Source organism: Dipteris shenzhenensis, chromosome 10 (genome assembly GCF_047967505.1).
Source record: "Dipteris shenzhenensis isolate YYH24624 ecotype China chromosome 10, Dip_SZ_1.0, whole genome shotgun sequence".
Taxonomy (NCBI): domain Eukaryota; kingdom Viridiplantae; phylum Streptophyta; class Polypodiopsida; order Gleicheniales; family Dipteridaceae; genus Dipteris; species Dipteris shenzhenensis.
Window position 1 is genome coordinate 29,592,932 of NC_141605.1, and position 24,310 is coordinate 29,617,241.

Below are 24,310 nucleotides of genomic sequence, written 5' to 3' on the forward strand. Positions count from 1 at the left end.
CTGTATGGCTTTGCATATGGCATCTTACTTCCAGAAACCGTTGGATATCGTGGGAAGGAAGCAGCTGCTGGTTTCTTATCAATCCAATCAGCAGAATTTGTCTTCCTGTCAGCATCATAAGCAGTACCATAGAAGCTATGTGACACATGCTTGTACTTGCTAGCATATTTTGGCTCAAACACCTCAGCAAGCTGGGCTGCTCGCTCAATGGTTAGAGGATTGTGAGCTCTCACATCAGCAGCTAGAGAGGGATCTAAGCCTTGTATAAAACGCAGCAACTTCCCTTTCTCAGAAATATCTTGTACAAACAAAGAAAGTCTCCAAAAACGCTGCAAGTACTCCTGGACCGTACCTGTCTGTGACAGTGCATAGAATTCAGCAAGGTACTGTTCAAGGATCAGGGCCGAGACGAAGGTCGTGACCATAAGCTCCTTGAACTGTTTCCAGGTGGTAGGCTTCTGAGGTGACTCTCGCATGTAACGCCACCATGTATGTGCATAATCCTGTAAATGCATGCCAGCAAAAATGATCCTCTCCTCATCATTCTTAGGGTAGAAGCGGAAATAATCTTCAAGCTTCGTGAGCCACTCCTCCAACTCATTGGGAGTGCGAGTTTCACCCTTAAACTTATGCACAGAGATTTTATCTTTCACATCTTTGGCTGCGTTATTCCTATAGTGACTACCAGCATACTCACGCTTGAAGCTCACATACTGTGAAAAGGGCATCTCATTACGAACATCCTCAGGCAAAGCCCTATATGAACGTAAGGCATCTGAAAGCATATCATCCATGTTTGCATGCTGCCAACTTTCAGCATCATGCTGGTTAGGAGAACCACTCCCCTGATGCATAAAGTGCGTCTGACTGAAAGCATTACCTGAGTCTGACTGAATGTAATTATAGGAGGTGTCATCGAAGCATGCAATCCCTGCTGAGTCTGCCTGCCATAAACATCTCGGTGGGTGGGTGGCATAGAAAAAGGTTGAGAAGAGGACTGGCCCCTCTCCCAACTGCCCTGAAACCCAACACCCAATCCAGGCATGCTCGCCGTTGGCAAAAATGTGCCAATGGGCCGGCCCAAAATGGACGGCTCAGCCAATGAAATATGCGAGCCAAATGGAGGCCTGGAATCAATAAGAGAAGTGCTCGGTGGCACGGGCAAGGCATCACCAGAATCAACATAATCCCCATGCTGCGGTGCATGCATAGAACCAACATCATAAGTGCGACGGCCATCAGCCATAAATCCCCTGTGTGGGTGAGGAAAATCACCTTGGCTATCTGACTGATCCCCGTGCTGGGGTGCGGGCTGCTTACCCTTATCGTGCATACTGATGGCGGTAGTGATCTGTTGCCCAATGTTCTTACCCATCTGGGTGATAGCTGTATCGTGCATAGCCATAGCAGTGGTGAGCTGCTGCCCCAACTGCTGACCCATCTGCCGAAAAGCCCCCTGAAGCATCGAGGCCAATGCATCTAGAAACTGTGTGTCGGTAGGCATAGCAGAAACTGGCTGTGAAGGAGATGCACCCTCTGTGACCGGCCTCTGCTCCTGCTGAGCAACATCGTCACCGCGCTGAGATGACTCATCCGACCGGGGTGCACGTTTGGGTGCCATGAGTGACACGAGGAAAATGTGCCAAGTGTCGAAGGCTCGATGTAGAGGCTCGAGAGGTGTCAGTAAAGAGGCTCAAATGCAGTCGTTGAAAAGGTTCGAAGAAAGCTCGGTGAAGAGGCTGGAAACGGGGCTCAAAATGAGCCACGAAGGTGGCTTAGAAAGGCCCAGAATAGGGCTGTAGGAGTACCCTAAAAGAGGTTTTTTTTTTTTTTTTTTTTTTTTTGGGAGCTTAGGACAACTAAGACACCTAGGGTAGTCTCAACTAAGCCAAACTGACTAAACCCAACCTTACCCAATCACTAACCTAACTAAACCTAGCCAAAGTAACCCAATCCACTAACTAGCTAGACCTAACCAGACCTAAACTAACCTAACCAACCAAAACCAAGTAGCTAACCAACCCCCCTAAACCCTAGCTAACGGAACCTTAGGAAAGACTAAGGTTTTTTTTTTTTTGGTGGTTGCGTTGTAGGCATGATAGACGACGGCGGCCTAGTGAGAGGGCGGAGAGAAAGGGCGACAGAAGCATGGCGGCCAGGCGGAGCAAGGCAAAGGCGAAGGAGCGCTGGAGTGACGAAAAGGAAAGGGACGCTGAAGTGACAGATGCTCACGGACGGCGATGCCACGAGCAAGATGCCACCGAGCTCGAGATGCCACGGACGACGACTTGTAGCTTGGGCCTGCTGGGTTTGCAGGGCTGCTTCTTTACGGGATGCCTTAGCTGAGGAGGAGCTCTCCGAAAACATTTGTTGTGGACTCTTCTCGGCTCTCCAAACTGGTCGTGGGCTTGTGCATCAACTTAAAAGCTTGTGGAATACGCGAGGATAGGCTTAGATAGGCACGTAGCAACTAGTATCGTTGGCCTTGCGTCTGTCAGCCTACGAGCTGGTGGTACCTTGCTGCGTCTGTCAGCCTACGAGCTGACTGTACCTTGCTGCGTCTATAGGCGTCTCAACGTACTGATTGCTATAATGCAGGGTTGGTGAAGCCAATGCAAGCAAGGTGCGAGAGAGCGGAGCTCTGATACCAATGTAGTGAAGGGGGAATGGGGAAGTGAGAGAAAGCCACGGAAGGCAGGGGGAGATAGAGAAAGAATAGGGGAGGGAAGTAGAGAGAACAAGACTGGAAGTACACAAGTGATGAAGGAAGCAAGGAGAAGTGGATTAGACGTCAAATCAATAGCCCCTTACAATCCTTTTGGGTTGACTTATATAGTCCCCCACAGTTCCCACATTTCCCCTACTATTCTCCCATCTATTTCCCCCTTAAAATCCATCTTTTTCCCACCTTCATTACACCTGTATTGTGTTTTCATAGGATGAGTTTGGGCATGTTCCTGGATTCATCTAGATGTATATATTGATCCATTTGTTTCATGTGTTGCTATTTTTTTAATTCTCAATCTTCTAATCAATGGATGCTCTTCATGGTGCAGTCTTGTATAAAGGTAGCTTTGGACTTCGTATCCCCTGAAAATCTACAAGAATGTGTTCGCCTCACTGAGGAGTTTCGCTTACTGCCGAAAGAGCACCGCGCTAAGGAGGATAAGCTTGAGGTATGAATGTTCATCTGCTTTGAAAGTGACTTTAAGATGGAAAGATCTGCTTTTGTGCCCCGATTCCTTAAGTGGGTAGCTATGGATTTGTAATCCTCGAGCAAGAGTATTTGTACATTTCTGTATCTATTTGGTTTCTTCTTTTACTGCAATCTCAGTACTTACTATTGTGCATCTCCTCCACTTTCAATTTAGCAGCGCATTGTCCGATCAGTGGTCTAGATCGCTAGGAATGCCACATGTAACACGCATATCTCTACTTCCTTATATGCCTGGTAAATAGTCTGAGTGCATCCTTATCTACTTGTGCTTATGGGCTGTGTTGGTCAGCTCCAAGGGCTCCTCTTATGAGCTGCTATGATGAGAAAACAGTATTAGGCTGCCTCTGGAGGTGCCTCCAGCCGCTGCATGCTCCAGGCCCAAAAGTTCCTCCTACTTGCTACTAATGAAGACCCTGTTGCTACTTGCACGGCTGTTACTTGCCAGCTGTTATAGCCGCATGTCCACCAGGCTTGGAGGGCTGTGTTGCCGCTAACCTAGTCCCACTGTGATGCTATGTCATGAGGACATGAATTCTAATGTAATTGAATTTACGCGGAACTTGGTGGCACGGGAATTCCGGGAGTCCTGGTACGTGTATCAGGCTGGGGGAATTAATTCCTAGTGATCCCAAGCAAATTGTGCACTTGGTGGTGTATTAATTGTGCCTTGGGGTAGTTTTCTGGTGATCCAAAAGAGTGGTAAAAATCCATTTACTATTTTAGCTTAAAATCAGCCAATTGTGTCCAGGGGCAAAAAACAGCCCAATTGAGGTGCAATCAGGGGCCAGGCCAGGTCAGTGGCAAGCAGAAAGCGTCTAGGAGAGGTTTCGCCCACTTTGGTGCATGCAGGAAGCTGCCACGGAAAATTGCGATTGATTGATTTTCTACTGTTTCCAGGCTGGTCCAAGGAAGATCTGGCCAGGGTGAGTTGATTCTAGGGGTTTGCCGGCTGTTCTGGAGCAGGTTCTGCATAGGCGATTTCTTATGGGGTTGGATTTTGGCTGTTCCAGGTGCTAGGAGGTAGGGCAATCGCATGCAAGGCTGAATCTTGCTGTTTTGGTGCCATTAAAGAGGGGCGATTTCACCAAGAGGGGATTCTGGCTGTTTCAAGGACCACAGGGCTAGGCGATTTTCATCTAGAGGGGTTTTTTGGTGACAGGTCTGGTAGCAGGATGAATTGGCTCTGGGGTGTGCAGGTGCTCCTGGAGTGTGCCAAGTCAAGGGTGATTTGATCTGTGGCAGTTCTGGGCTGTTCTGGAGCTCCTACAGGCTGGATGAGTTGCTTGATGTCTTAACTTTAATAAAGGGGTGGCAATGTGCCTTTACCCCAACAACCTCCCACCTAAAGGCCAATGTGCCTAAAGGGGGAAGAAGAGAATAAAAAATTACAGCAATATACAGTTACTGTATACAGGACCATAAAATAAGAATGGTCTCATCCTAATCCCATGATGTGGCGGCAATGTGCAAACCGCTCAGTAGGCAAGCTCTTAGTGAGCAAATCTGCAGGATTATCATCAGTATGCACTTTCACAAGCTCAAGTCGCTTGTCTTCCAGTACCTCCCTGATGAAATGATATTTCACATCTATGTGCTTGGTCCTCTGATGAAAGACCGGATTCTTTGCCAACATGATAGCACTCTGACTATCACAATGCAAAACCGGCATATCTCCTGTAATGCCCAAGTCTCCCACCAGCCGAGTAAGCCATATTGCTTCCTTGCAAGCCTCAGTGGCTGCAACATATTCAGCTTCAGTAGTTGACAGTGCAATGCATTTCTGCAACCGAGACACCCATGATATAGCACCTCCTGCAAATGTGAAAATATAACCGGTAGTAGACTTCCGGTTATCTGCATTCCCTGCATAGTCTGAATCTGTAAAACCATGCACCAATGCATCCTGCCTACCATAGCATATGCACAAGTCTTTGGTACCCTTGAGATACCTCAAGACACCTTTCACTGCTTCCCAGTGCCTCTTGCCTGGATTTGCCATATACCTGCTGATGACTCCCACCGCAAAAGCAATATCCGGACGAGTGGCAACCATGGCATACATCAAAGATCCAACTGCAGATGCATACGGAACCTTGGCCATTTCAGCCTTATCATCATCTGATTTGGGGCTGTCCTTACTGCTGAGTTTTAAATGTGGAGGCAACGGGGTACTAATAGACTTCCCCCCCTCCAGTTTAAAGCGCTGCAGTACTTTGTCAATGTACTCTTTCTGTGACAGAAACAAAAGTCCCTTGGACCTGTCACGAGTAATCCGCATGCCAAGAATATGATTTGCATCACCCAAGTCTTTCATGTCAAAAGACTTATGCAGTTGTTTCTTCAAAGCACTAATCTCATGCTGAGATTTACTGGCAATAAGCATGTCATCCACATATAGAATGAGTAGCATCAAACTGCCATCCTTTGCCCGTTTGGTGTACAAGCAATGATCGGTCTCACACCTATGATACCCTTGGGACTGCATGAAGGCATCAAACTTCTTGTACCATTCTCTTGGCGCCTGCTTGAGTCCATACAAGCTCCTCTTGAGCTTACACACAAGCTGCTCTTTCCCTTTAACAGCATATCCCTCTGGCTGACTCATATAGATCTCATCATGGAGATCTCCGTGAAGAAAAGCTGTCTTCACATCCATCTGACATAAATCCATGTCGTCATGAGCAACAAGAGCTAACACTGCTCTCAAAGTAGTCATCTTGACTACAGGGGAAAAGATCTCATCAAAGTCAATGCCCTTCTCCTGCTTAAATCCCTTGGCAACCAATCTGGCCTTATACCTCGGTAAAGCATTTGAATCCACTTTGACTTTGTAAACCCACTTGCATGGCAAAACCTTTCTGCCTGCAGGTAACTGCACCAAGTCCCATGTATCATTTTGAAGTAGGGAGTCCATTTCTGACTGCATGGCTTTCTCCCACTTCTTTTTCTCTGTTCTTCCCATAGCTTCCTTGAAGCTGGAAGGCTCACCACAATCTGTCAGCATGATAAAATCAGCCACATTATTGGCTCCTGGAACAAACCTGGTAGGAGGCCGTTGTACACGGGTGCTCCTCCTAACAAAATGTTCCGGATTAGGCTGCTGTCCAGCCTGTTCTTCATGCATGACGGGTGGCTGTACCACCATATCTGGCTATGCTACAGCTCCATCTGCTGGCATATCCAGTGGTGCATCATTGGCAAAATTATCTGGCTGATTTTCAGCCTGTATACCCTCTTGAACAGGGTTATCTGCAGCAGCCTGCTGCTGCATATAAATTGGCATTCTTTGCTGTCCAACATGATCATAAATAACCCTCCTGTATTCCACAGGTTGCACGGGTTCCTTGTGTACACTATCCTCTTTAAAGATGACATCATTGCTGCGTATAATCTTCCGTTTAACGGGATCCCATAACCTGTACCCCATTTCACCTTCGTCACTATAACCCATAAAGATGCATCTGATAGACTTTGGATCCAGTTTGGAGCGCAATTCTTTGCGTACATGAGCAAAGCACTCGCAGCCAAATACACGTAAGTGCTTATATGAAGGTGGCTTGCCAGACCACACCTCCTCTGGCACTTTCAACTCCAAAGCCTTGTTTGGCGACTTGTTAATAATGTGAACTGCTGTTTGCACGGCTTCTGCCCAAAAGCCATGGGGTAATGCAGCATAAGACAACATACATCGAACCTTCTCCTGAATAGTTCGATTCATCCGCTCACTTGCACCATTTTGAGATGCATTATGAGGAGCTGTGAGTTCCTGTTTGATGCCCTTAGCTTGGCAAAACTGCACAAAAGCATGTGACACATACTCACTCCCATTATCGGATCTGAGGCATTTCAGCCTGCGACCTGTCCGATTCTCAACCTGAGCGACAAACTTCTTGAAAGCATCTAAGGCATCGCCCTTATGCTTCAAGAAATAGACCCACACTTTGCATGTGGCATCATCAATGAAAGTAATAAAATATTTTGCACCCCCTAGTGATAACTGTGGCATCTCACACAAATCAGTGTGCACTAGATCAAGTGGTGCTCTATTCTGGGGAGTTCTCCTCTTATGAGGAGTCACAGAATGCTTGCCAAATATGCAATGATCACAAGTAGGCAAATCTGAAAAAGAAAGAGACGGCAGATAACCCAAACGTGACAGTTCTTGCATTCCTTTAACAGACATGTGTCCCAACCGGCTATGCCACAATGAAACCTTTGGCAGCTCGGTTATGGCAACAACATGATTACCCACACTGGAAACATAAAGAGGGTACAAGGTATCACTCTTAAAACCCTCAGCCACTACAGCCTGGCCATCAGTAATCACCCATTTGGAATCCCCAAATGTGGTGTGGTAACCACTGTCATCCAATAAGCCAGTGCTAATCAGATTTTTCTTGATTTGCGGCACATGGCGGACACCATCAAGCATGAATATGCGTCCATCAGGAAATACTATCTGTATACTGCCAATCCCTGCAATCTGACATGCATAGTTGTTCCCAAGATGAACAACTCCATGAGTACCTGTGTAGGAAGTAAACCACTCCCTATGAGGAGTAACATGAAAAGAAGCACCTGAATCCAAGAGCCAGGTGTGCATGTCATGGCCATCAATAACCAAAGCATGTGCTATTACAGCAGAAGAACATAAAACATCATGTATGTCCCTGTCACTGTCCTCTGCTGCAACATTCACTGCATCCAAGTCATCTGCCTTGGCCTTGCCTTTGCCTTTGCTTCCATTGCCTGCATACTTTGTTTCAGCCTTCTTGGTTTTCTGATCCCGTATGAACTTGAAGCACTTAGACTTCACATGTCCCTTCTTGCCACAATAAAAGCATTCAATATCCTTTTTGCCACGGGACTGACTGCGGGATTTGGACTTACTAGCAGATCTCCCCTTCTGCTGAGTCCTGCCTCTATCCTGTACCTGCAAGGCATTTGAAGACTTGCTGCTCGCATTATTCTTCCTGCTCATTTCCTCCATAAGGAGAGAGCTCTCTACATCAGCATAAATAAGAGTGACATTCGAATTTGACAGGGTGGTCTTGAAAGTGTCCCAACTCTCAGGGAGGGTACACAGCAAGAAAGCAGCCTTGAACTCCTCATCAAGATTCAATCCCTGTGCAATCAGCTGTGTAAAGATGGCATTGAACTCACTCAAGTGTGAGGTCATAGCTGTACCTTCCTTCATGCGAAGATCAACCAGCTTCTTCAACCAATAAACCTTACTGGCTGAGCTCTTTTGGGCATACAATTCTTCTAGCCTTTGGCATAGACCATAAGAGGCCTTTTCAGCCTGAACATTGAACACAAGAGTGTCAGAAATAGTGAGCATGATAGCTGCCCTTGCGGACAAATCAAGCTCTTCCCAGTCATCAGCTGCCATGTCAGATGGCTTGACACCCTTCACCCTTATGGGCTTAGAAATCTTCTTTAATAGAAGTACATTCAAGCACTGTTCTGCCCATAATGCATAATTGTGTGCTCCTTCCAGTTTCTTTATGTTCAGAATTGAAGAATCACTTCCCCCTGATGCCATATTAGATAAGGAAAGTATCTGACTCACTGGAAGTAAAAAGACTAAATAAAAATTCTGATTTCTCAGAAAAAAAAAAATTTGCTCTATCAAGAGCCAGGAGCACTCACAATAGTGCTGTCTTTTACTGTCAGGAAAATCTGCAGCAAAACAGTAAATGACCCTGCAAATACTGTACCTTCTGACACACTGTACCGTGCTCAAAGAGGCATAAACAGTAATTTCAGAATGCTGCAGCTGCTCAACAAGTGCTTAACAGTGCATAATCAGCTGACAAGGCACAAACACTGCTGTAAACACTGCTGTACTGGCTGTACTGATCACTTCTCCCACCTCAGATGAGGTATTGCGCTGAGTTAATATGCATAAACCACTTGGCAAACACCCAAAAAAAAATGACACTTCAGCCTGTCACAAAACCTGCAACAGAAAATGGGATAAATCCCAAGCAATCACCCTTCTGCCAAGGGGATAAAATGCATCTGAAGATCTCTGTCGGTGACCCAAGTGCTATCAAACAAAATCTGGGCAAAAGCCCCTTGATCTGACACTTGAACCAAGTGAAAAACACCTCAACACTGAGGTAGTATGCAATATGAAAGTCTCTCTGACAAAATCAACCAACAGTGTAATGCATATACTGTCCTGTGTAGAAATGACATACACAGATCCCAACGTACAAACACTCAATGAGGAACCTTTTGAGCACTGTCAACGATGGACAGTTAGGGACCGAGTAAACTCGATGCGCCCTGGCCAAGCGTGGCTCAACTGAGGTTCTCTGAGTGTTGCACAAGAAATGTGACCTGCAAGAAAATGTCACCTCGACACTGCGGAAATCGAGGCAAATGTGTGCTCTCTGGCACCACACTACCTCAAGGCATACAAAGCATCAACTGCCAGGCAAAAGCCCTATGATCTGCTCACCCGGAAACTGAGATTCAAGCCCAGTAAAAGCATAAAAGTCCTCTGCAAAATCAAGGCATTTCCTTCACGAAAAATAGATAACTGTGCAATCAACCACACACTGTGGTTCTCTTCCCCTCAAGCACGAGGTAAATGAAGGTACTTGCTGTACTTTCAAGAAAACACAGTTCTGTGAACTGAAAGATGATCCTGAATCAAGAGCAGAGAGCTCTTTCTCCTTCTTTTCTTCCCACAAAAAACCTGTCTGCTGTACTTGATGTACCTTCACAGTGTACGGAATCCCAGAAGAGAGAAGAGAAAGAAAAATCTCGACGATCTCCTTGATGCAGCTCCCTGTACCTGCGGGGTGTAGTTCCGTATGGATGTACGGCTCCTGTACGGAGTCCGTACAACAGGTACGGATGACCGTACCTGAGCGCGCGCTGCGCGCTCTGGTTCCGCGCAGCCTGCAGTACACAGGCTGCCCCTGCGCAGACTAGCAGCTAGCAGCTGCTATACAAAAAAAGGCCCGTGCTTAGCTCTAGACCCGCGCCTGCGCCCGCGCCAGCTCCCGTGCCCGCGCTCGATGCCCGCGCCCGCGCCCGTGCCCTGATCCGTGCCCGCGCCCGCAATGCCGTCGCTGCTCGAAGTCGCTGCTCAAAGCCCGTCCGTACGGCTGTACGGACGACGTACGTCCGTACGGCGCTGCTGTTTTGCTGGCTAGGTAGAGGTCGAGGGGTAAGGTGGCTGGTCAAGGGTAGAGGGGAAAGGTGGCTCTGATACCAGTTGAAGGGCCTGAAGGGGGAAGAAGAGCAAGAGGGAGAGAGTGAGAGAGAGAGAAGACTCAAATGTGCGGGTGTGAAGTGATGAGCCACACCACAAACTCATTAGTTTTATTAGGATTAGGTTTTATCCTATGACTGTCTTAAGACAGTCATAGATGTCTTAACTTTAATAAAGGGGTGGCAATGTGCCTTTACCCCAACACATGATAGCACTCTGACTATCACAATGCAAAACTGGCATATCTCCTGTAATGCCCAAATCTCCCACCAGCCGAGTAAGCCATATTGCTTCCTTGCAAGCCTCAGTGGCTGCAACATATTCAGCTTCAGTGGTTGACAGTGCAACGCATTTCTGCAACCGAGACACCCATGATATAGCACCTCCTGCAAATGTGAAAATATAACCGGTAGTAGACTTCCGGTTATCTGCATTCCCTGCATAGTCTGAATCTGTAAAAGCATGCACCAATGCATCCTGCCTACCATAGCATATGCACAAGTCTTTGGTACCCTTGAGATACCTCAAGACACCTTTCACTGCTTCCCAGTGCCGCTTGCCTGGATTTGCCATATACCTGCTGATGACTCCCACCGCAAAAGCAATATCCGGACGAGTGGCAACCATGGCATACATCAAAGAACCAACTGCAGATGCATACGGAACCTTGGCCATTTCAGCCTTATCATCATCTGATCTGGGGTTGTCCTTACTGCTGAGTTTTAAGTGTGGAGGCAACGGGGTACTAATAGACTTCCCCCCCTCCATTTTAAACCTCTGCAGGACTTTGTCAATGTACTCCTTCTGTAACAGAAACAAAAGTCCCTTGGACCTGTCACGAATAATCCGCATGCCAAGAATATGGTTTGCATCACCCAAATCTTTCATGTCGAAAGACTTATGCAGTTGTTTCTTCAAAGCACTAATCTCATGCTGAGATTTACTGGCAATCAGCATGTCATCCACATATAGAATGAGTAGCATCAAACTGCCATCCTTTGCCCGTTTGGTGTGCAAGCAATGATCGGTCTCACACCTATGATACCCTTGGGACTGCATGAAGGCATCAAGCTTCTTGTACCATTCTCTTGGCGCCTGCTTGAGTCCATACAAGCTCCTCTTGAGCTTACACACAAGCTGCTCTTTCCCTTTAACAGCATATCCCTCTGGCTGACTCATATAGATCTCATCATGGAGATCTCCGTGAAGAAAAGCAGTCTTCACATCCATCTGACATAAATCCATGTCCTCATGAGCAACAAGAGCTAACACTGCTCTCAAAGTAGTCATCTTGACTACAGGGGAAAAAATCTCATCAAAGTCAATGCCCTTCTCCTGCTTAAATCCCTTGGCAACCAATCAGGCCTTATACCTCGGTAAAGCATTTGAATCCACTTTGACTTTGTAAACCCACTTGCATGGCAAAACCTTTCTGCCTGCAAGTAGCTGCACCAAGTCCCATGTATCATTTTGAAGTAGGGAGTCCATTTCTGACTGCATGGCTTTCTCCCACTTCCTTTTCTCTGTTCTTCCCATAGCTTCCTTGAAGCTAGAAGGCTCACCACAATCTGTCAGCATGATAAAATCAGCCACATTATTGGCTCCTGGAACAAACCTGTCAGGAGGCCGTTGTACACGGGTGCTCCTCCTAACAAAATGTTCCAGATTAGGCTGCTGTCTAGCCTGTTCGTCATGCATGACGGGTGGCTGTACCACCATATTCGGCTGTTCTACAGCCCCATTTGCTGGCATATCCAGTGGTGCATCATTGGCAAAATTGTCTGGCTGATTTTCAGCCTGTATACCCTCTTGAACAGGGTTATCTACAGCAGTCTGCTGCTGCATATTAATGGGCATTCTTTGCTGTCCGACATAATCATAAACAACCCTCCTGTATTCCACAGGTTGCACGGGTTCTTTGTGTACACTATCCTCTTTAAAGATGACATCATTGCTGCGTATAATCTTCCGTTTGACGGGATCCCATAACCTGTACCCCATTTCACCTTCGTCACCATAACCCATAAAGATGCATCTGGAAGACTTTGGCTCCAGTTTGGTGCGCAGTTCTTTGCGTATATGAGCAAAGCACTCGCAGCCAAACACACGTAAGTGCTTATATGAAGGTGGCTTGCCAGACCACACCTCCTCTGGCACTTTCAACTCCAAAGCCTTGTTCGGCGACCTGTTAATTATGTGAACTGCTGTTTGCACGGCTTCTGCCCAAAAGCCATGGGGCAATGTAGCATAAGACAACATACATCGAACCTTCTCCTGAATAGTTCGATTCATCCGCTCACTCACACCATTTTGAGATGCATTATGAGGGGCTGTGAGTTCCTGTTTAATGCCCTTAGCTTCGCAAAACTGTACAAAAGCATGTGACACATACTTACCCCCATTATCGGATCTGAGGCATTTCAGCCTGCGACCTGTCCGATTCTCAACCTGAGCGACAAACTTCTTGAAAGCATCTAAGGCATCGCTTTTATGCTTCAAGAAATAGACCCACACTTTGCGTGTGGCATCATCAATAAAAGTAATGAAATACTTTGCACCCCCTAGTGATAGCTGTGGCATCTCACACAAATCAGTGTGCACTAGATCAAGCGGTGCTCTATTTTGGGGAGTTCTCCTCTTATGAGGAGTCATAGAATGCTTGCCAAATATGCAATGATCACAAGTAGGCAAATCTGAAAATGAAAGAGACGGCAGATAACCCAAACGTGACAGTTCTTGCATTCCTTTAACGGACATGTGTCCCAACCGGCTATGCCACAATGAAACCTTTGGCAGCTCGGTTATGGCAACAACATGATTACCTACACTGGAAACATAAAGAGGGTACAAGGTATCACTCTTATAACCCTCAGCCACTACAACATGGCCATCAGTAATCACCCATTTGGAATCCCCAAAAGTGGTGTGGTAACCACTGTCATCCAACAGGCCAGTGCTAATCAGATTTTTCTTGATTTGCGGCACATGGCGAACACCATCAAGCATAAATGTGCGTCCATCAGGGAATACTATCTGTATACTGCCAATCCCTGCAATCTGACATGCATAGTTGTTCCCAAGGTGAACAACTCCATGAGTACCTGTGTAGGAAGTAAACCACTCCCTATGAGGAGTAACATGAAAAGAAGCACTTGAATCCAAGAGCCAGGTGTGCATGTTATGGCCATCAATAACCAATGTATGTGCAATTACAGCAGAAGAGCATAAAACATCATGTCTGTCACTTTCACTGTCTTCTGCTGCAACATTTACTGCATCCAAGTCATCTGCCTTGGCCTTGCCTTTGCCTTTGCTTCCACTGCCTGCATCCTTTGTCGCAGCCTTCTTGGCTTTCTGATCCCGTATAAACTTGAAGCACTTAGACTTCACATTTCCCTTCTTGCCACAGTAAAAGCATTAAATATCCTTTTTGCCACGGGACTGACTGCGGGATTTGGACTTTCCAGCAGATCTCCCCTTCTGCTGAGTCCTGCCTCTTTCCTGTACCTGCAAAGCATTTGAAGACTTGCTGCCCGCATTATTCTTCCTGCTCATCTCCTCCATAAGGAGAGAGCTCTCCACATCAGCATACATAAGAGTGACATTTGAATTAGACAGGGTGGTCTTGAAAGTGTCCCAACTCTCAGGGAGGGTACACAACAAGAAAGTAGCCTTGAACTCCTTATCAAGGTTCAATCCCTGTGCAATAAGCTGTGTAAAGATGGCATTGAACTCACTCAGGTGTGAGGTCATAGCTGTACCTTCCTTCATGCGAAGGTCTACAAGCTTTTTCAACCAATAAACCTTACTGGCTGAACTCTTTTGGGCATACAACTCTGCTAGCCTCTGCCATAGGCCATAAGAGGTCTTTTCAGCCTGAACATTGAACACAAGAGAATCACTGAGAGTAAGCATGATAGCAGCCCTAGCGGACAAATCAAGCTCCTCCCACTCATCATCTGACATCCCAGATGGCTTGACACCCTTCACCCTTATGGGCTTAGAAATCTTCTTTAGCAGAAGTACATTCAAACACTGTTCTGCCCATAATGCATAATTGTGTGCCCCTTCCAATTTCTTTATGTTCAGAATTGATGATTCACTTCCCCCTGATGCCATATCAGATAAGGAAAGTACCGGACTCCCTGTAAGTCAAAAAATGACTAAATAAAATTCTGATTTCTCAGAAAAAACCTGCTCTATCAAGAGCCAGGAGCACTCACAATAGTGCTGTTTTTACTGTCAAAAAAAAATCTGCAGCAAAACAGAAATTTTCCCTCTAGTCACTGTACCTTCTGACACACTGTACCGTGCTCAAATAGGCATAAAACAGTAACTTCAGAATGCTGCAGCTGTTCCACAAGTGCTTTATCAGTGCATCATCAGCTGACGAAGCACAAAACACTGCTGTCCTGGACACTTCTCCCACCTCAGATGAGGTATTGCACTGATTTTATATGCATAAACCACTTGTCATACACTGTTTTGTTCACTGAAAAGAGGCTCCAAACACTTCAGCCTGTCACAAACCTGCAACAGAGAATGGGACAAATCCCAAGCAATCACCCTTCTGTCAAGGGGATAAAAGGCATCTGAAGGTCTCAAACAGTAATTCAAGTGCTCACAAGCAAAATCTGGGCAAGAGCCCCTTGATTTGACACCTGCACCAAGTGAAAAACACCTCAACACTGAGGTAGCATATAAAATACAGCACTCTCCTGGTACTTTCACCTGACAATGTGTTGCATTAACGGCCCTGTGTACACAGTAACAACACAGATCCCAACGTACAAACACCGAAAAGAAGATCTTTTGAGCACTGTCAACGATGGACAGTTAGGGACCGAGAAAACTCGATGCGCCCTGGCCAAGCGTGGCTCAACTGAGATTTTTCAAGATGTCGTACACAGAATGTGACGTGCAAGAAATGGCACTGAATACACTGCGGAAACTAGACCAATGTGAGCATTCTGGCTCCACACTGCCTCAAGGCATACACTGCATAAACTGCCAGGCAAAAGCCCTTTGAAATTGTCACCCAAAAGCTGAGATTTGCACTCAGCAAAAGCATAAAAGCCCTCTGCAAAATCAAGGCATTTGACCTTCCCGAAGCAAGATAACTGTGCAACCACCACACACTGTGGCACTAGTCACCTCAAGCACAAGGGACACGAGGGTACTTGCTGTACCTTCAACACACAGTTTTGAGAACTGAACAACCGGGAATGAAGAGCAGAGTGCTCTCTTTGTTTCCTTCTGCCCCAAAAAAAAATGTGCCTCCTGTACCTGTGCAGGGTACCTGCTGTACCCTGTACCTGCGAGAGCACAAATCCAAAAAAAAAAAAAAATCGACCTGTTCCTCCCTGACGCAGTGACCGTACGGCGGCGTCCGTACAGTACGGCCGCATGTACGGTGTCCGTACGGCGGTACGGACGTCCGTACCCGACCATACGACGGCTGTATGCAGCCTGTGCTGTGCGTTGTGCAGTTAGCAGCAGCTAGCTGCTGCTACGTGTGCGAGCTGCCCCGCACTGCTTGCGCGCTCGCCTGCGCGCTGCCCTGCTCTGCGCGCGCTCGCTGCCCGCGCGCGCTGCCCTGCTCTGCCTGCGCTGCCTGCGTGAGGGGAGAGGAAGGGATAGAGGGAGGGGTAGAGCGGAGTGGAGAGGGAGAGGTGAAGGCTCTGATACCAGTTGAGAGGGAAAGAATGAGGGAGTGGAACGAAGGAGACAGAGAGAGAGAGGGGGAGACACAAAGGTGTGGGTGTGAAGTGTTGAGCCACACCACAAACTCATAGGTTTTATTAGGATTAGGCTTTCACCCTATGATTGTCTTAAGACAGTCATAGGTGTCATATCTTTAACAAAAGGGTGGCAATGTGCCTTTACCCCAACAATCCCAAGCAAATTGTGCACTTGTTGGTGCATTAATTGTTCCTTGGGGTAGTTTTCTGATAATCCAAAAGAGTGGTAAAATTCCTTTCGCTATTTTTAGCTTAAAATCAGCAAGTTGTGTCCAAGGGCCAAAAACAGCCCAATTGAGGTGCAATCAGGGGCTAGGCCAGGTCAATAGTAAGCAGAATGCGTCCAGGAGAGATTTTGCCCACTTTGGTGCATGCAGGAAGCTGCTTGGGCAAATTGCGATTGATTTTCTACTGTTTCCAGGCTGGTCCGGGGCAGATCTGGCCAGGGCGAGTTGATTCCGGGGGTTTACCGGCAGTTTTGGAACATGTTTTGCATAGGCGATTTCTTCTGGGGCTGGATTCTGGCTGTTCCAGGTGCCAAGAGGCAGGGCAACTGCATGCAGGGCTGAATCTTGTTGTTTTTGGTGCCAGGGAAGAGAGGCGATTTCGCCATGAGGGGATTCTAGCTGTTTCATGGACCACAGGGCTGGGCAATTGTCATTTGGATGTGTTTTCTGCTGATTTATAGGTCTGGTAGCACGGCAAATTGGATTTGGGGCTGTGCCGGTGCCCGTGGAGTCTGGTTAGGGGTGATTGTTGGCCTAGAGTCCACTTGATCCTTACTGTTACAGGTTAGTGTTATGCTCTAGCCGAGATAGCATTACCTCGGAAAGATCGGTGGGCCTTTTCTCTTAGATGACTGACTTCTGTAATATTTTATGTGCGTAAATAAAATGGTCAAGGGAAGTAACTGCCAAGGTCCTAGGTGAGGGTGTATTGGCATCGACTAGGTGGTTCTGAGTGCTCAGGCCTAGGTGCACCTAAATGTGTAAGAATGCCAAGGGGCAAATGTTTTAATTGTGCCCCAAGAGAGGGGTAAATGGTGGTGTACCAAGCTAAAGGTCTAAAATGATGACATGTGGCAGGGGATAACCATCTAGGGAGTTGTGGGCTTGTGGATAGGCATGAAGGAAAAAAAAAAGTTACGTATCTTATGTGTGCATGTAATCCACAAGAGAGGCTGGGAGGATATTCGGGATGCCTACGCCTGTGAATTACGTCCGTGAATCGGCAGAAAGAACGAGAGATTAGTTAGTGAATGCTTCATTTAGTATCAGAGTGCAGGCGCGGGATATGTGACGACGATAGAGCCAAGCTCCAGACTTATAAGCTGTCGCAGGAGCGCAGGGTGTTAGGACGACGACGGTAGCGTGAAAGAGCGGAAACCTGGCCCTTCAGAATTGCACTACGTATCAGGAGGGGTGACGGGTGATTTTTGGGTCTCAGCATCGTCTCCGACAATTTATTCCTGGGAGCATTATTTTTTTTCCTTTGATATAAATTTTAGTTTCCAATTTGCAGTCGATTTATTTGTACGGCAGAGTTTGCAGTCGATTTATTCCTGTACAGCAGAAGGAAATTCGAAGTGAAAAATAAAAATAAAAATAAATAAATAAATATATATCTATTTTTCCTTTTGAAAGAATGGAGGTAGAGGGACAAGATTCTAGGGTAAATCCTGGTGAATCTAGAGTGCGATTTACGCAAGTAGTGTCCCATCACACGCCTACTCTGGTGGGTAGGATTTCTGTATTAGAAGATGCTTTACAACAGATCATGAACGAGCAGCTTCAAGTGAACGCTGGTCAAAATGAAATTAGAGAGATGGTGCAAGCCTTGTTGGCTAGACCATCTAGAAATGAAAAGGGCAAAGCTCCAGCAGAGCCAGAGCCCAGTATAGACTCGTCGGAATGTGCGAAGGTCAAGGTACCTAATATTGCTAATTATAGACCGGAAAAGTACGCTGGTCGGATGACCGAGCGCAGTTTTGATGTGATCAAGGTTTGGTTATACAAGTGGGAAGAAGCCTTCGCCATTTGTGAAATCAGATCTGATCTAAAGAAAATCCGCGAGACCACTCACTTGTTTATTGAGGCAGCGGATAGGTGCTGGATAAAGCAACAGAAAGATCAGGTTGCCCCTACCACCTGGGAAGGGTTTAAGGCTGAATTTAAGAAACAGACGAAGAGTCCCGAGCTTGGGATGCTTATAGAAGCCTCCGCCAGAGGAATTTATCATTGGCAGAGTATACTGACAAGTTCAGAGAATGCGTTATGAAAATAACAGACTCTCCCTATGTCGGTTCAGTTAAAAGACTATATCTATGGACTAAACGACAAGATTAAAATGGAAGTTCGGGCTAAATATGTGACTACATTAGATGAATCTATTGCAGTAGCCCTGAACTATGAGGATGCCAGAGGCAGACCTAGTGGGTTTATGCAGGCAAGGACTCAGCATGAGTATCCGAGAAAAGGGGGATTTCAGAGGAAATGGACTTCAAAGACAAGTATCTCGCAGCCAAGTGGCCAAACCAAGCAGGTGAAGCCGGTTGAGGGACCAGCAAAGACAAGTACCACCGTTGGAGTGAAAAGAAAAGTAACTCCTATGGCAGCCCGGGCTTGGTCAAAGTCCTCGTTGACCCCTGAGCAAAAAGAAAAAGCTAGAAGAGAAGGATTGTGCTTCGGCTGCCTTCAGCAACATCAATGGAAAGATTGTCCACTAAATAAAGACCGTCGCACGGCCAATATGATAATATCTGAATGCGACGCGAAAATGCAGGAGAGTCCCAATGCGGATCATATGCAGATGCAATTGGTGGGACCTTCTCAGAGGTTAGTACCTGTGTTGTTAAGTGTGTCTATTACTAAGTTAGTAAGCGGTGCACCTAATAACATCCTTTCAAAGCCCGCAGCAACGGGGTATACGGTTTTCGATGAGCTCGAGTTGATTAAAATGAAAGAGCAAGTAGCCAATCATGATGTGATTGTGTTGTTTGACTCAGCGTCAATACACAATGTAATTAACTCGAAGCTTATGAAGAGGCTCAAGTTGAGAACTAGTCCGTTTGACTATGCTTATACAGTCAGGATGGCAGACGGAAGTTCAACTGAAGTATGGGACCAGAGGGTTACCCAGTTGGAACTTCGAATTTAGGACTATGTTGAGAAGCTGGACTTTGAGTTGACCAGGGTTGCTCACGCAGATATAGCCCCAGGCATGGCTTGGCATTTTTGAAAAAATCCAGCCATTGATTGGAAAAAGCATATTTACTTAGAATATGTTTTGTGAGGTGAGAAGGATTTACCTCGAGGACCATTGATTTCAGCCATGGAAATTCGGAAGACTCCGAAAGAGTTTCTGTGTCTGTGTATAGCATCGGTAGAGTCGATTGATGATGCATCGGCTAGCACTGAGGCTACCCAAGATGGGGAGATGGCCGAGTTGGCTAAAGAGATATCGGAGAAGTTCTCTGATTGTTTTAGGGATGAGTTACCTTATGGGTTACCTCTAGAGCGGAATGTTCAGCATAAAATTGAGCTTATCTCGGCGGGGGCAGAACCTGTAAATAGACCTCCCTATAGATTAAGCTTTACATAAGAAGCTGAGGTGCGAAGACAACTGGAAGAGTACCTCAAGCTGGGGCAGATTCAACCCAATTTTTCACCTTTTGCTGCGCCAGTGATATTAAAGAAGAAGAAAGATGATACTTTTCGGCTCTGTATAAATTACATAGCATTGAATAATATCACTATTAAACACAGGTATCCGATGGCTCGGATCAATGATTTGCTAGATGCATTACATGGGGTCGTAATTTTCAGTAAGATAGATCTTAAGTGTGGCTACCATCAGATCCGTATTAGAGCCGAGGATGTGCACAAAACCGCTTTTAGAAGCAGGTTTGGACATTATGAGTTTTTGGTAATGCCCTTTGGACTTACCAATGCTCCAGCTACATTCGTCATGCTTATGAACGATTTACTATGTCCGTATATCGGAAAGTTTGTAGTACATTTTATTGACGATATTCTAGTATTCAGTTAAAGTATTACTGAGCATTATGAACACGTAAGAATAGTAATACTTTGAGGAAAGCGAGTCTTTATGTAAATAAGAACAAAACTATACTGTGTATGGTTAGACTTGAATATTTAGGATTCATAATTACTTCAGAGGGGGTAGAAATGGATCCAAAGAAAGTGGCTGCGATACTGACTTGGCCAATCCGTCAGAGTTTGACCGCTTTGCAATCATTCTTGGGATTTGTCCAATTTTATCGAAGGCATATCAAAGGATATTCCGAAATAGTATTGCCATTGATTGATCTGACCTCAGATAAAGTACCTTTTATATGGGGACAGAATCAACAAGAAAGTTTTAACACCATAAAACAAGCTGTGGTCACAGGACCGGTGTTAAAAATAGTTGATCCCCAGAAACCGTTAATCCTTGAAACCGATGCAAGTGGCATTGCGGTAGGAGCAGTTCTTCTCCAAGAGGGAAGGCCAGTAGCCTTTGAAAGCAAGAAGCTTACTCCCTCTCAAAGAAATTGGCCAACTCATGAATTGGAGTTGTATGTTGTTGTCCATGCTTTGAAAACATGGAGACATTATTATGGATTAGAGTTTTATGTGGATGTTGATCATGATACTCTAAAACATTTTTGTAAACAGCCTGACTTGAGAGGCCGCCAAGCTAGGTGGGCAAAACTCATGTAGGAGTTTAATTTGACGATTCGGTACCGAAGAGGGAAAGATAATAAAGTTGCTGATTCGTTGTCACGCATTATGCATAACATGAGTTTCACGGTGTTAGAGAGTGCTCTAATGGCTGAGATTAGAGAAACTCAAAAGGTGGACGAGTTCGTCCAGAGCCTATGGCCTAAGGCTCATGTGTTCAAACCCAGGGAAAAGGATGACCTGGCATCCAGAAAAGGCTAAACTTATGCAAGATATGCCATAAGGGATGGTATGTTGAAAAGAAATGGCAAGGTAGTAGTACCTAATCAGAATGATCTCAGGCAGAGAGTCATTCGACAATGCCATGATAGCCCATGTGCGGGACATCCAGGAGTCGAGAAGACATATGATCTCGTGAAGCGAGATTTCTTTTGGCCAAAGATGAAAAAGCATATTCATGAATATGTGACACGTTGTTTTTCGTGTTAGGTAAGTAAGGCATAACGAGTGAAGCCACCCGGACTTTTACAGGTCCTGGAGATACCACTAAGTGGGTGGGAGAGCATTTCCATGGACTTTATTGTAGGGCTGCCTACGACACAAGGTGGATATGATTCCATCCTTGTGGTAGTTGATCGTCTTACCAAGATGGCTCACTTCATTCCAACTAGAGAGTCTGTTAGTGCCCGACAAGTGGCGGATTTGTTTATTAGACATATATTTCATCTGCATGGATTACCCAAATCCATAGTATCAGACAGAGATGTCAAATTTACCGGTCATTTTTGGACTACGGTATTTGAGACACTAGGATTGAGTTGGAAATGAGTAGTGGGGATCATCCAGAAACGGATGGTCAGACAAAAAGAATCAACCAAATTTTAGAGGATATGCTTAGAGCATATGTGTCATTGAGGCAACATACATGGGACAAGTGGTTGCCATTGTTAGAGTTTGCCTACAATGATAGGAAGCATTCCTCTACAGGGTTTAGTCCGTTTGAGCTGAACTATGGTTATAGACCAGCGAATCCAACTATAGTTGGAATACCTCAGAAAGTGCCTAGTGCCGCGAACTTTGTGGTTCAGATGCGGGAGATGCTAGCGCTTGCGAGAGCTAACATCCGCCAAGCTATGGATAGAGCTAAGGTGTATGCGGATGAAAGCCGATCCGCTAGAGAATTTAAGGAAGGAGAAAAAGTTTTTCTCAGAGTTTCTTCGCACTCTAAGTCTTTGATTGCAGGAGAGTGTGCTAAGTTATCACCTCGATATTGTGGGCCATGGTTAATTCTAAAAAGAATAGGCAAGGTAGCCTATAAATTAGAATTACCACAGGGGTGTAACGTGCACCCAGTGTTTCATGTTTCTCGTTTAAAGGAATTTTTGCATACAGGTGACTCACTAATTGAAGGTGTTGTTTTGTTTCAGGAGATAGAGGATAATGCAAGACACAAACCAACAAGAATCTTGGACCGAGGAACAATGCAAGTGCGCAATCGGAAGATACCCACGGTGTTGGTTGCATGGCATGGTCTACCTCTATCAAAAGCTACTTGGGAATCCGTATACCAGTTATGGAGAGTGTTCCTAGATTTCATCATCGAGGGCACTGATGCTTGAAGAGGGAAGGAATGTTATGCTCTAGCCGAGATAGCATGACCTCGGAAAGATCGGTGGGCATTTTCTCTTAGATGACCGACTTCTGTAATATTTTATGTGCGGAGAACCATCTAAGGAGTTGTGGGCTTGTGGATAGGCATGAAGGAAAAAAAAAAGTTACGTATCTTATGTGTGCATGTAATCCACAAGAGAGGCTGGGAGGATATTCGGGATGCCTACGCCTGTGAATTACGTCCGTGAATCGGCAGAAAGAACGAGAGATTAGTTAGTGAATGTTTCAGTTAGTAGTGTAGTCCTTTGGTTATTGGGTTTTTATAGATGGCATTCTCTTCTCAATCAATGACAGGGCTTGATTTGCATATCAAGCTGGATGCCTAGGTGTTTAGCTAGCCAATATTCTTGGGGCAAGGGGCGTGAGGTTATATTGTCCATCCTGTTTGTATTTAGCCTTTGATAATTTGTTCTTCTCAATTCAAAGGAGCGGTCTTGTGATGACCATTTGCCTCCTGCCATTTTTATATTCTACACTTTGACTGGAAGGCCTTTTTCTTGCTAAGAAAGCAAAGGACTGTCCTTCTGATCTTTTGAAATGGTAAAGAAAATGCGGAAGTTGGCCTTTAGGGGCAGACATATGCCATGTATCTCTCTTCAAACTTTCCATTGAATTTGGTGCTCTCAATAAGATGCGTAATTTGAGTTGTATACTCTTTGTTGGCTATAGAAGGGATTGTTTATCCAGCAAACTGATTGCTGTGAGGTTTCTTTGTTGCAAACTAGGTTAAAAAGATGATGCTTTTTGCTGCAAGCAAAGCAGTGAAGGACCTAAAGCTCCTGACATCAGACGAAAGGTAACATCTGTTATTTTCTTTTGGACTGTCTTTGAAATGCCCTTGGGATTGTGCTGATTGAGCAGGGATGTTTTCCTGGACAGCAAACAGTTGGGAGCTGAGGTTTAACTGCTTGGGATCAGAAGATGCAGATAGGCTTTAACATGAAAATGCATTAAGAGAGCTGAGTCTGTTTGCATGGAAGTATAATTTTGGGAGGCAGCTGTGCCATTGTAAATTCTAAATGTGAAAAGTTGAGACCTGCAATGGAGATATTCAGGTCATTAGTGAGTCTCTTCAGTTCATCCATTGAAGGTTTGTCCTATGTTGTTGCAGCTTTGTGAGTATATTAGCTGCTTTGGAGAAAGTTGGCTTACATAGTCCAACAGCAGCTCACGTTTCCTTAGTCAGATGAGCTGCTTTTTGTTTTCATCATGAAGGCACAGTTGATCTATTCTTTGAGTTACAATGCTTGCTGTCACTTTCCTGTGTCAAGTCTGGTATGCAGTAATGTTAAAAATAGCATATTGAAGGTCAGGTTTGTTCTTTCTACTTTATTTGTTGCAGGGAGTAGTAGATGGTCCAAAAATAGCAGTTTAAAACCAGTTTTGGTGAAGTGTTTTGTAGTATTTAGCTAGGTCCTTTTCAATCATAGTCTACCCAACGAATAGGAAGGAGTTTTATGTAAATGGTTGCAGTTGAAATTTTCCTTTTGGGAGTTTATGTGGAGAATTCGTATCGTCCTTGTTCAAGTGCTTTCCTTCAATATAGCAATCCATCTTGTCAAAGGAAAGTAGGCAGCCTAAGGAGAAATTGGGTTTTTTGAGCTCTGGTTCAGCCACGTGTCGTAACTGCAGCCCTTAATTGTCATAAATATCCAGCGGTTGAGTGTAGAAATCCACCAAAAGCAGGGAGGCCGTTCTTGTAAAGCTTAAAAAAAACAAAAGATGCTTTTGATTGCCCAATTTTTGTTAGTGTATTTATTGAGATTTT

The 24,310-nt window shown here is 45.5% G+C and overlaps 1 protein-coding gene across 4 annotated transcripts in view; it reads left to right on the plus strand.

The window, feature by feature from the left end:
- The window catches only part of LOC147897664 (lysine-specific demethylase JMJ27-like), a 40,998-nt gene extending 17,086 nt beyond the window's left edge, over positions 1-23,912 (plus strand). For 3 of the 4 annotated variants that reach the window (XM_087380679.1, XM_087380680.1, XM_087380681.1), the window contains exons 13-15: positions 3,057-3,176; positions 23,268-23,338; positions 23,429-23,912. In XM_087380679.1, coding sequence (XP_087236805.1) covers positions 3,057-3,176; positions 23,268-23,338; positions 23,429-23,480 — 243 coding nt within the window. In that variant the 3' untranslated portion in view covers positions 23,481-23,912. Of the gene's footprint in view, positions 1-3,056; positions 3,177-23,267; positions 23,339-23,421 lie in introns of all 4 variants that reach the window. The other variant, XM_087380682.1, reaches the window with a different exon arrangement.
- The last annotated feature ends 398 nt before the right edge of the window (positions 23,913-24,310 follow it).